The 13080-nt window shown below is 40.7% G+C and overlaps 2 protein-coding genes across 3 annotated transcripts in view; both read left to right on the top strand.

Moving 5' to 3' along the window:
* The window catches only part of SNAP25 (synaptosome associated protein 25), a 36888-nt gene extending 25117 nt beyond the window's left edge, over positions 1-11771 (top strand). For both annotated transcript variants that reach the window (XM_022556455.2, XM_022556456.2), the window contains exon 7: positions 3933-11771. In XM_022556455.2, the coding sequence (XP_022412163.1) occupies positions 3933-4001 (69 nt within the window). In that variant the 3' untranslated portion in view covers positions 4002-11771. The remainder of the gene's footprint in view (positions 1-3932) is intronic.
* LOC115804081 (uncharacterized) overlaps positions 6219-13080 on the top strand; it is a 33415-nt gene continuing 26553 nt past the window's right edge. Inside the window, exon 1 of the mRNA XM_089895421.1 lies at positions 6219-6479. Within this exon, the coding sequence (XP_089751547.1) occupies positions 6219-6479 (261 nt within the window). The remainder of the gene's footprint in view (positions 6480-13080) is intronic.

Here is a 13080-nt window from a genome sequence, read left to right as displayed (position 1 = left end):
GCCTGAAACCCTGAGTTTCTTTTCAACAACTCATTCCACTTTGGTAGGGGGAAGAAGGATGGTTTTTGAGATCTCTTGAATCATAAGGCTAAATAGTTTCTTAGTGCCTAAGCATTCTCCACTGACTTGAGAAAGCAATGAGTAGACATAAAGGGAACGCTTTGCCCTATTGTGTTCTGTGCACTTTATATTAAAAATATTTGATTGCATAACACTTTGGCTAATCAATATTGAGCTACACAGATGTCAATGTTAGTTGACAAAATACTTGAGCTCTGCCTACTTTACAAGTCATGACATACTTATTATTGTTAAGAGCCTTTGATACGCTAAAGCCTTTAAAGCAAATCAATAGATTTTCAGAACAATATTGAGGGTTTCATAAAGCACTAGAGCCAACAGAAATGGACCTAACCACTATGGCCCAGAAAAATGAACTAAGAAATAATTGCTGAACTACCTTCCAACAGGAAAATGATTTTTAAAAAATGAAGAGTAGTCATTTTCTATCAAAGGACCCAATTGACTCAGATGTAGGGAGATAATGTATCTCTAACTCACTTAGAGTCCTAGAAGGAGAAGTTCTACTAAAAGAGAGGGGTCAAATCTTTATTGATAGAGCTGGGCTTTAAGCAAGCTGTTTTCCTGGAAAGGCAAGTGACATCTTAATTCTGCCACTTTGTATTTCTAGTTCTCTTCTTTAGGAGAATACCTTTCATTCTGGGCCAAGTTTGCTATAAGAGCAAAGACATGTGCAGCTATAAGGTTTAATCAAAAGTCAGACAAGTGGATAGGAAATAGTCATTACAGTTTATATCATCCTTGAATGCTGAATTGCTTAAGAAGTAAGGTAGGGGTCTAGTTGCCATTGAGTAACTAGCCTTTTTTTCCCCTCAAAATAACAATGTGGATATGATTGAGATAAAGCCCATTTCAACTCAGCATTGCTCCAAATGATACATGTTACATGAGCTACAAAATTATTAGTAGACTTCTATCTTCTTGTGCAAGTTCTTACTTCTGATAACAGGAAATGGTATGCAGAGGTCTCCTGCATATCTAAGATTAAATCACACTGTAGAACAAAAGAGAATCTTCTGATGTTTCTCCCATATTCTCTCATGACTCCAACAGCAATCTTCACCCAACTTCATCAGTCATGATCCTTTCTCATCACTTCAGATAGCAGTGAAGTTTTGGGAGTCCAAAACAACCCAATTTTCAATACATCCTTATGGACTGTCAAGAAATTACTTTGTCTATTTGAAAACCTTGTTTTCTGATTTGGGATATTTATATAGAGACAATCTTCTAAGGTTACAAAGCTACGATTCTCTTAGAAAACTATTAAAACAGGGCAAGTTTATATCAGATCTTTATGGGAACTGTTGCTAAGGAAACAACTTAGTGATGTTCAAACTTGGACTTAAAGTTGTCAGTGGAACATGCTACGCACACATTGAAATACAGTGAAGCTGAAGCTTTAGCATTGCTCACATTCTCTCATCAACAAGGAAACATGGAATTTGAAAACTAAGATCTTGAGTACCAGCAAGGCTTTCCTGCTCACCAGCTTCATGACCTGGTTCCTCACCTGAAAGATGATAAGAGAACAGTGCAAATCTGGGGTCAGAACAGGCTGCCATGTGGGATACTGAGTATCCACTTCTGGAAGTCTGAGCTGTGGCCTAAAATCTACCTGTCATGGTCTGAAGTTGAGATTTCCAGAGTGTTCAGAAGGGTGAACTAAATAGCTCCTTCTACCTCTCTTACTGGCTTTTTTCTTAGTCATCCTGGGTTTCTCACAAGGGCAAATCATGTACCATATCTTGAGTATATTAGCAAGTTTAGGATTCTTTACATAGAAATATGAAAGTTGGAATGGGATATATTGCATAAATAAAGTCCTAAAAAGCATATAAATAGAATAAACACAGACACATTCTCCAAATACCAGGAAGACATCTAAAATAAGATTATCTCAGGAGTTTTTTCTAAAAGCACTACTGTTATATAATATAATAAAGATATGGCACTCTTGTACTCTATGGGCTGGAATTTTGATATGCTTCAGAAATAATTCAGGTGGACATCACAGACGGTTGTTAAAGATAGGTCTGTTCCAGCTCCTCCCAGATCCTTTGAGGATATCCAAAGAGTAACCTCATGCTCTACTTCAAAATATCCTCTTGTACCATCATGGGAAGACTCGTCAGTGCATTCTTAATGTAAGAAATCCTAGAATGTTTGCCTCCAGAAATGCTATCCACTTTTAAATGGATGATTTTTCTCATTTGAACAGTTCTCAAAGTTAAGTCTGGAAAAATAGAATAATCCAGTCTTCAGGAGCATTTCACACTGGTCTGAGCCTCTAATTTTCCTTTGTACCAAAGAGTCATTATTTCTGTAGCTGAAGAGGGAATACTTAAGAGCCAAGTAAAATTGGAGAGAATACCCATTTCCCAAATTAGGAACCTAAGGTCAAAAATATGAATCTATAGATCAAGGCAATCAAGGAAAATTAGTGTTCTATCTTATCTGTTTTGAAGTCAACTCTTAATTATCCAAACAGATGGTAGGGAGCCATTGCCAGATAATTTAGAGTTATGAATAATCTAGAATTATTTTTTATTTTAACTTGGCAAATTTCTATTTGAATATTGATAACTCTAGTGTGCTGGGAATTCACAATTAAACTGAATAAAGAAGACACAACTTGGTGGAGACTGGAAAGCACCAAGCACAGTCATAGATGCAAAATCAGTAACCGTTGAGTAAATACTGGTTGATATAAAAACAGTCCAGTTTCCCTACACTGCCTCTCAGCTTCCTTCCCCTCTTCCCAGGCTGGAGAGGGACAGACAACATTACCAATCATAATAGAGGAAAACGACAGCCTAAAAAGAATTTTTGTCTTCCCTTCTACTTGCTCACTCATACATTTCTCAGTGATGTCAGGAATAGTTTATTTTCTGGAGTCTAAAGGTATATCCAGGTAGCAGACCTGGGTTTCATGATGCATGCAGAGCAAAAGGTAGCTCAAGCAGTGAAGAGGTCAGTCAAGGCACAAAATGATAGTAAATGATCCCCTGCTAAAACAAGCCAGTTATAACTCATAAGAGTAAGTCTTCAGAAATGGGGCTAAACAATTATTAAACATCCTTAAAAGCAAACCACGTTTTCACCCAATAACAATAATTACAAGATAAGATATGTTGAGCCCTTAATTTTTGCAAAACATTATTCTAAGCATACTATGTGTATAAACTCATTTCATCCTCATAGCAAACTTAAGTAGCAAAATGACTAGCATAGTGACTACCAGTGTGGACGCTGACTCCAGGGTGCTGGCCTTCTGACTCTGGTTTCCTCATTTATTAGTTCTGTGACATTAGACAAATTGCCTAAATCCCCTCTGCTTAGTCTCCTCACTTGGAAAAAGGAGCTAATAACAGGATATACCTCACAGTCGATGTTGTCAAAGTTGAATGAGTGGAACTGTGCTCATTAGCAGTGTTCTTTATTACCCCAGCTTATAAATGAGAAAGCTGAGGCCCTGAAATGTTAAGTAGTTTTCCCAAAGCGACACTGCTAATAACTGTACAAATGGCAGGAATTCAACTCAATCCAACGGATGTGAATGCCTGCCATAGAAATCACTGGGTGTCATTCCAGAAGAGAAAGATAAATGATATAACTCTGCTCTCCATAGTAGGGAAAAGAGTCATGAGAACTAAGATCAAGCTTCTGTGATCATGTCTAAGTCCAGCCATAAGCAATCGTTCTGGGAACACAAAAGGAGGCATGGTTCATTCTGATCAGGGAAGTCTCAAGATGCCTTCACCCAACAGGAGGAATTTGAACTAGACCCAGAAGGATGAATGGAATGTGAATGGGTAAACTGAATTCTGTTTTCTTTCCCCTTTCTCCAGGCTGATTCCAACAAAACCAGAATTGATGAGGCCAACCAACGTGCAACAAAGATGCTGGGGAGTGGTTAAATGTGCCCACCTGTGTCCTCTTCCAAATGCTGTCGGGCAAGATGGCACCTTCATGCTTTTTTCATGGTATTACGTAGTAGGTCTGCACACATGCACACATCAATCCGCCCCCATTGTGAATGTTGTCTTGTGTCATCCATCAGCCCAACAATACTATGTGTCTTGTGTTCTTTCTGGGTCTCTTTCTTTCCAAAGGCTGTATATAGTGGTCATTGGGTGGCTCTAACTCCCTACGTAAGATGTCTTGGGTTTCATTTTTTCCTTTTCTCTCCTCAGTGGCGTTTGCTGAATGACAACAATTTAGGAATGCTCAATGTGCTGTTGACTCTTTCAATACACAGTATTGTTCTTGTAAAACTGTGACATTCCACAGAGCTACTGCCACTGTCCTTTCTTTGGGTGTCAGGCTCTGAAACTCTCAAAATTTGCTGTCTTTGGTTCCTCACGGCCGTCATCTGTCTTTATGATTTCATGATCAGACAATGTGGAATTACATAACAGGCATTGCACTCAAAGTGATGTGATTTATGCATTTATGCATGAGAACTAAATAGATTTTTAGATTCCTACTTAAACAAAATATTTCCATGACAGTAGCATACTGATGAGAAAACACATACATAAAACAACAGCAACAACAGCAAAACAACAACAAAGCATGCTCAGTATTGAGACACTGTCAAGATTAAGTTATACCAGCAAAACTGCAATAGTGTCACTTTCTTTTTGTCAATATTTAGACTTATTAATCATAATCATCCTTTTTTTAAAAAAATTGTTTTTAAAAAGATGGGTTAAACACGCTCACCATTTAACCATTTCCAGCAAAATATATGTTTGGCTGAAACTATGTCAGATGGATGTAATATAGGGTTTGTTTGCTGCTTTTGAGGGCTCTGTTTTGGAGAAAGCAACCTTGCTGTGAAACAGTGTGGAGATGTAAATTTTATAAGGCTGATTCTTATTAATCACCATTTCCCCTGTGGTTTGTTATCAGTACAATTCTCTGTTGCTTAATCTAGAGCTATGCACACCAAATTGCTGAGATGTTTAGTAGCTGATAAAGAAACCTTTAAAAAATAATATAAATGAATGAAATATAGATAAACTGTGAGATAAATATCATTACAGCATGTAATATTAAATTCCCCCTTGTCTTCTCTGTCAGTTTGTGACGTGATTGACATTTTGTAGCTAGTTTAAAATTATTAAAAATTATAGACTCCAGATGTCTGTTTTAATTTCTTCACGGACCCCCGTCTGAGTTTGCACTCACATGAGAAGAAGAAATCTGGCTACTGTCCCATTGCTCCTAAGAAGCCAGTTCTGTGTGCTGAGGACACTGCCTGGAAAAAACAAAGGTGCCCCTTCTAGACACGATCCAATGACAGCCAAAACTTAGCTTGATTTTTATAATCTGTTTCAGAAATGCTTGTGTGTAGGTTCAGTGTTGTCTGTGGGGAAATGTAGTTCAGCCAGAAGGCATAGAAAAAAATTCCATGGGAAAAATATCTGTGGTACTCAGACTTGGCCGTACCTTGATTGAGGTATATCAGGTGTCAATCAACTCTCATCTTCCTTCCTCTCTCCAGTGTCCCCACCAAATTTAGCCCTCCACAACCACCACCACTGCTGCCCCCACTTTATTTAACAGCTTTATTGATGCGTCATAAAATTCACCCATTTAAAATGTATAATCCAATAGTTTTTAGTATATTCACAGAGTTGTGCAATCTAATTTTAGACTATTTTTATCATCCCAAAAAGAAAGCCCATACCTATTAGTAATCACTCGCATTCTACTTCCCTCAGCCATAGACAGCCACTCATTTAAGTTCTGTCTGTAGACTTGCCTATTCTGAACATTTCCTATAAATGGAATTATACAATATAATGGTGATCCTTGTGACTGGCTTCTTTTATTTAGCATCATGGTTTCAACGTTCATCCATATTGTAGCATCTAACAGAGCTTCATTCCTTTTTATGGCCAAATAATATCCATTGTATGGAAAACACATTTTGTTTATCCATTCATCCACTGATGGCCATTTGCATTGCTTTCACTTTGGGGCTATGATGAGTTATGCTGCTATGAACGTTCGTGCTCAAGTTTTTGTGCAAACATAAGTTTTCATTGCTCTTGATATTACCACCTTCACCACCTTCATTTCCTCTGCCACCAACACTTCTCCCACCATCACCTCCACCATAACCTATGCCCTCCTACCTCCACCATGACCACTGCTTCGACTACCACCACCTTGACCTTTCCACTACCTCTGCCACCTCTCTAACTGTCTTAACTAGCACCTCCACCTTTATCACTGCTACCTTCCCAGCCACGACCATCTCCTTCATCACCACTGCCACCATCACAGTTGCCCCCACCTCCATCTCCTCCACCACCTTCACCAACACCACCATTATCTCTCTCACCTCTGCCACCTCCTCTGTCTCTGTCTCCTACCCCATAACGGCAATGCAGGCAAATGTATCCTGATTGCTCTGGTTGGCTGCCATATCATTTCACCAGTAACTCTGGAGGTTTGGTGAGAGCAGCCAAGAAGTAAAAACAGTGATGACAAGCTCTTCATTCTCAGGGAATGTTTGCAGTTCTTTACCCTGTTCCCAAACCTCAGAACAGGTTCTAGAGATACCCAGGTGCTCAGAGAAGTTATTCTAAGGACCAACTCTAGCAACACATTTATTCCTTAAAATTAAGGTAGTAGAGAGGATGCTCAAAGATGGAGAAGACGAATAAATATACTGTGTATGTCCAAGCTGCTAAGGGGTCGATGTATGGGCCGAGTTGGAAAATTCTTTTCCAAACTCCATCTGTTCTCAGTGAGGTGAGTAAGTGTGGTTCCACATTGTTTGAGTAATTAAAATCCCACACTGGATACATGAAAAGTAAGACATGGGTATCCTGCTTTAAGGTCCATCACATAATTCATTCTGAAACATATTTCCTTTGATAATTGAGCTTGTCTAGCCTCAGCTTTAATGCAGTCAGCTTCATTTGGCTAAAGGAAGACATATTCCCCAGGGATGAATCAGATCTGTGTAATGCACCAACTCAGGAAGTACAGTAGAAATATAATTACTGGAGCAAGGTGGAACACTGCGAAGCCTAAGTCTTCTATCCCTCTCATCCGTGAGCCTTCAACAGAACACCAAAAGGTGAAAGGTGGTCCTGTGTCCTAGTGACAGATTCCTTTCCTCTTGTCTGCCTCTCCATTTCTAGTTCCGGTTTTCTTTTTTCCACATCCTCCCCCAGCATCTGCTTTGACCACCTTGCCCCAATCTTTGTGTCACTGATTTGTCAGCACATTGATAACGGCACTGGAAATTGATAGGGAAGAAAAATCATACTTGTGGTCAGCTAGTACATTCCAGGTGCTGGGTGAAGTGCCTCATTAATGTTGACTCATTAAACACTCTTAAAAACTCTGAAAACTTGACATTATTAGCCCCATTTTGCAGAAGAAGAAATGAATAGATTATTTGAACCAGATTTCTCTTGTTTAAGCTAATAAGTGACAGAGGCATGATTCAAGCCAGATGTGTGTGTCTCCAAAGCTGTAGAGAGGCCTGGAAGATAAATCCAGGATTGTGCTTCTCTCAATTCAGCTGGTCAGGAAACTCCGAGAGACATTTGGCTTCACAAAGAACAGTAAAGACAAATGTGCTGGGCTTCTTAGTAGAAGGTCTTGGTAAACCCACCTTTCATTCATTCATTCATTCATGAAATGATTTTTTTTTTTTTTTAGAAGATGTTGGGGGTAGGAGTTTATTAATTTACTTATTTTTTATTTTTGCTGTGTTGGGTCTTCGTTTCTGTGCGAGGGCTTTCTCTAGTTGTGGCAAGTGGGGGCCACTCTTCATTGTGGTGCGCGGGCCTCTCACTATCGCAGCCTCCCTTGTTGCAGAGCACAGGCTCCAGACGCGTAGGCTCAGCAGTCGTGGCTCACGGGCCTAGTTGCTCCGCGGCATGTGGGATCCTCCCAGACCAGGGCTCGAACCCGTGTCCCCTGCACTAGCAGGCAGACTCTCAACCACTGCGCCACCAGGGAAGCCCCTCATGAAATGATTATTGAGCCTCTATGCCAGGTCCTGTTCTGAGTATTGGGAGTGGGAGGGGCAGGAACAATTCCCTCGATTCATTGAACTTACACTCAAGCTGGGGGTTTTATCTATCCAGATAAACCAACAACTAAAATATGAAGTGTATCAGATGGTAACTGCCCCAGAAAAATATAAAGCAGTGAGGAGGGTAAAGAGTGTAGGAGGTGGGAGAGAAGGTGTTATTTTAAAATAGAGTGATCCAGGAAGAAAAGGTGAAGTTCAATGTTGGGAGTAACTAAAATGATATGTCCAGAGCGAACCCATTTGGGAAGCAGAGTCTGGGAAGTGATAAAAGGAACGTACAAACTACCTGTATCTTTTCATTTCGTAGTACTGGCGTACCTCCTCTACAGCTCAATCAATACTGGTTTTAAGTATTTCCTAAATTGTCCAGAAGAAACCTGTGAAATCCTTGGCCCTATGAGCAAGAAGGCTCAAAGGATGAAACAAACAGTGTGCAAGGGATGAGTATTAAGTCAAATGTTATTAGAAGAGTAAAAAGTGTTGACTTCATGATCCAAGATTTGGGAATTCTTGCTCTAAGTGGCCATCATCCAATCATCAACTTACCTTCAAGTACATTAGTCATATACCTCAGGCTCTCCAACTAGCTTTTGGAAACTCATATACATCTCCTAGAATGTAGGGGAAACAAGGAAATTAAGAAAAACTAAACCATGAACAAGTCATTTAACTCTAGTACTCTCAGTTATTTCCAGAACGAGTTGCCAAAACCTCCCAGGCTGTTCTAGAGCCTCACTCCCAGGCAGGGCGCCACCAGCTAATGTTCCCACCCACCACATAGTCCTTAGCTCCTCCAGCCTCTCACCATAGCACAGCTTCAAGACCATCCTGTTTATGGGAGTTGCTGCCTTGAGTTCACGATTCTCTTTCCACCAGCAAACTGGAGAAATTGACCCACAGTCCTCCTAGCAGATGTTGCTAGTGCCCTGCCCACATCCTCTGAGCACTTACCTCTACTCCCAAAAGGCGATTTACAGTGAAGAACAAGCAATTCTCTGCCTTGGGGCAGGGAACGCCAGAAGTGCGAAGCTTTTTTTTTCTTTTTAATTAATTTTTATTGGAGTAAAGTTGATTTCCAATATTGTGTTAGTTCCTGCTGTACAGCATAGTGAATCAGTTATACGTATATCCACACTTTTTTAGATTATTTTCCTATATAGGTCATTACAGAGTATTGAGTAGAGTTCCCTGTGCTATACAGTAGTCTCTTATTTGTTATCTACTTTATATATGGTAGTGTGTATATGTCAGTCCCAATCTCTCAATTTATCCCTCCCCCGCTTTCCCTCTTGGTAACCATAAGTTTGTTTTCTACATCTGTGACTCTGTTTCTGTTTTGTAAATAAGTTCATTTGTACCATTTTTTTAGATTCCACATATAAGCGATATCATATGATATTTGTCTTTCTCTGTCTGACTTGCTTCACTCAGTGTGACAATCTCTAGGTCCATTTATGTTGCAGCAAATGGTATTATTTAGTTCTTTTTTATGGCTGAGTAATATTCCATTGTTTACGTGTACCACATCTCCTTTATCCATTCATCTGTCAATGGACATTTAGGTTGCTTCCATGTCCTGGCTATTGTAAATAGTGCTGCAATGAACATTGGGGTGCATATATCTTTTTTAATTATTTTTTATTTTTTATTTTTTGCGGTACACGGGTCTCTCACTGTTGTGGCCTCTCCTGTTGCGGAGCACAGGCTCCGGACGTGCAGGCTCAGCGGCGATGGCTCACGGGCCCAGCCGCTCCGCGGCGTGTGGGATCTTCCCGGACCAGGGCACGAACCCGTGTCCCCTACATTGGCAGGCAGACTCTCAACCACTGTGCCACCAGGGAAACCCTATCTTTTTGAATTATGGTTTTCTCTGGATGTATGCCCAGGAGTAGAATTGCTGGATCATATGGTAGCTCTACTTTTAGTTTTTTAAGGAACCTCCGTAGTGGCTGTACCAGTTTACATTCTCACCAACAGTGTAGGAGGGTTCTTTTTTCTCCACACCCTCTCCAGAAGTGCTGAAGTTTTAATGCCCCTGGAAGCAGTCCTCGACCAAGGATGGATAGGGCTGGGTGAGTGGTTTCCCCAGCTTCTTCGCCCCCAGGTTGGGATGGCTCTGAGGCATGTGTTCTCAATATATTGTCTCCCAGAGTTCATCAGTAGAACCAATCTCAACTTCCTCACATGACATCTTGCCTGGTAATTGTCACTTTCTTTATTGGCTGTCTTCTCTTCTCTGCCTCTTTGCCACCTTCCTACTTGTATTTCTTGAAATCTCTTTTCAAATAAACTACCTGCCCCCAAATCCTTGCCTCAGGGTCCCCTTCTGGGGAAGCCCTACCTAAGACAACACGTTTTTATGAGATTCATGCCAGCTTCTGAGGAGATGTCCTCCAAAACACTGCCATAGAGAAATGCATTGCCTGCCACCCACTTGCCAGCATTCTTTACTTGCCACTGTTCTTTGGATCCATCCTTCTTCAATAAAATGCCCCTTAATTCCTACTGCATGCGTCTAGAAACTGGCGTTCCTCAGTGGTGAGCAAGGAGCTGCATGCAAAGCAGTACCAATTATTGTCTGAACTCATGGCTCTGCATTTGTGAAATCTGGCTTCTGCCCCTCATGTAGCACCCACCTTCCCCAAACAAGGGTTGGAGGGATGAAAACTTATAGTAAAAGACAATGTGCTCCCTCTCACAAAGTTATAAACTGAAGGGTAGCTTGGATGTGCTATGGAAAGAGAATTCAATCAGGAGTCTTAAGGCTAGCCTGGGCCTTAGTCTATATATGTCTAAGCAAAATAGATATAATGATGCTTGCCCTACTTATTTTACAGGATGGTTGAGGCTATCAACTGGGATCATGTTCATTAAAATGCCTTGTAAATCTTATGTGCCACAAGATGACAAATAAAGTGAAAGAGAACATAGCACCACCAAGATTGAAAACAGGCCTCCCTTGCCACTTTTGGTTAGAGAATTCACTCATTGCCTATGTGCACACACAGTGTACTCCCTGGACTTCACCTTAAGTTTAAATAAATTAATTTTCACATCAAAAATGCTTCATACTTTGTTAAACCTACTAACAAACTCTTCAGTTATCTCCATTCTGAATTGTAGCAGTTGGTCTGCTAAATTTTTCACCATTAAAGTTCTGTCAGTCTCTTTGACCTTTAACCAAAGGTAATAAAAGTCAAGACTGTTAGCACTGTTTTTGCCCTTGTTCACATCCAAAATAAAAGGCATCCCAGGGACTTCCCTGGCAGTCCAGTGGTTAAGACTCCGTGCTGCCAATGCAGGGGGCACAAGTTCGATCCCTGGCTGGGGAGTTAAGATCCCACAATCCACATGGCACAGCCAAAAAATTTTAAATTTTTAAAAAAGAGACAAAATAAAAGGCATCCCCTAGATGTTATTGTGAGACCCAAATGAGTTGTACACTCTACAGTTCTGTCTTAATATTACCTATTGTTATCACTGTTGCCAATACTATCAATGATAATAAGGGAAACCAGGCAAAGGATCCAAAGAATATGGCAGAGGCTGTGAACCTCTGTAACAGTTAGCTATTGCTACAAAACAAGCTGCCCCCAAACATGATGACTTAATAAATATTCATTTGGCTCACAATTCTGTATTTTGGCATTTGGGGCTGGGCTTGGCTGGCAGTTCTGGTCTAGGCTGGGCTCCTCACATAACTACAGTCAGCTGGGCAAGTTGGCCAACTGTCTGCTGAGGAACCTCCCTTTTTCGCTCTGTGGCCTCTCATTCTCCAACAAGGCAACCAAGATTTCCTCTCAGGGCAAAATCAGAAAAAGTCCAAGAAAAAGAGTGGAAGTAGGCAAAACCTCTTGAGGTCTAGGCTCATTGCTTCTACTACATTCTATTTGTCAAAGCAAGTGACAAGATCAGTTCAGATTCAAGAGATAGGGAAATACACTTCTTATTGGGAAAGGCTTAAAGTCATATTGCAAAGGGCAGGGATGCAGAGAGAGGTGAACTATATGGCTATCCTGGCAATCAATCCACCACACCAACTGAGAGGCCTATGGAATTCTCCTTCTGTCCTCTGTGTCCTTGTCATCTCAAGGAAACAAAAGATCAGGGTAGATCCTCTGTGTGCCTTAGAGTAAGCATACCCGAATATTCTTCCCCTTCAGTCATATTCAAAAGAAAAACTGTAGGGCTCAGCAGGCAGCCGCCCAAGCGAGGATTTGAGAACCCGAGCAGAGTGATTGTAGGACTGGGCACTGCTGACAGGATGTGGCAGCCAGTCGATAAGACTGACCTTAATCCCAAAATAACGAAACTAATCCCTCGTATTCAAAGCAATAGGGTTTCAGCACCATCATTAACCCCTAAACACCAGAACTGGAAAGAAAACATTTTAAAATGTTGAAAATAGAACTGGATCCTCAACCAGCACCTGACAAATATCCTTATTCTAGAAACTTCTGTGGTTTTTTCCCTGCCATCTTTTATTTGTTGCTATTTTGTGGGAATTTACACGGAAATTTCTCAGGAGGAGGGCAGGTGCTTTTTTAAATTTTCCTTTCCTTCCAATCTTTTCTGCACAAAAATATACCATTCTCTTTGCTAAAAGGATAAAAAAGACTGATTACTCAGGGATGAAAAAGAAATTATGTGTGTCAGAGACAGCTTAAGTACACACAACGTGTATCCTGGTGGTCTGGGGAATGGGGGTGTGGGAGGTGACTACTGTCTTCCCAGGCACTGTCTTAACTTCTTTAAAGGAACCGACACAACCGCCAGTTTAGGAAAGATCAGAAAATGCTAACGGTGTGTGTTTTTAAACTTTCAGAGGCTGGGGGGGATAGAAAGCCCTAGAGAGCTAAACCCATACCCCCATTTTTTATTAAAGGCAAAACCCCCAACTAGGACAAAGAGATTCTCTAAGGGGCTAG

Source organism: Delphinapterus leucas, chromosome 15, assembly GCF_059928025.1.
Source record: "Delphinapterus leucas isolate spDelLeu-1000000601 "Yukka" chromosome 15, BTC_Dleu_Yukka2, whole genome shotgun sequence".
Lineage (NCBI taxonomy): Eukaryota > Metazoa > Chordata > Mammalia > Artiodactyla > Monodontidae > Delphinapterus > Delphinapterus leucas.
Note: the sequence above shows the minus strand (reverse complement) of the source record. Positions and strands in the feature narration are given on the sequence as shown.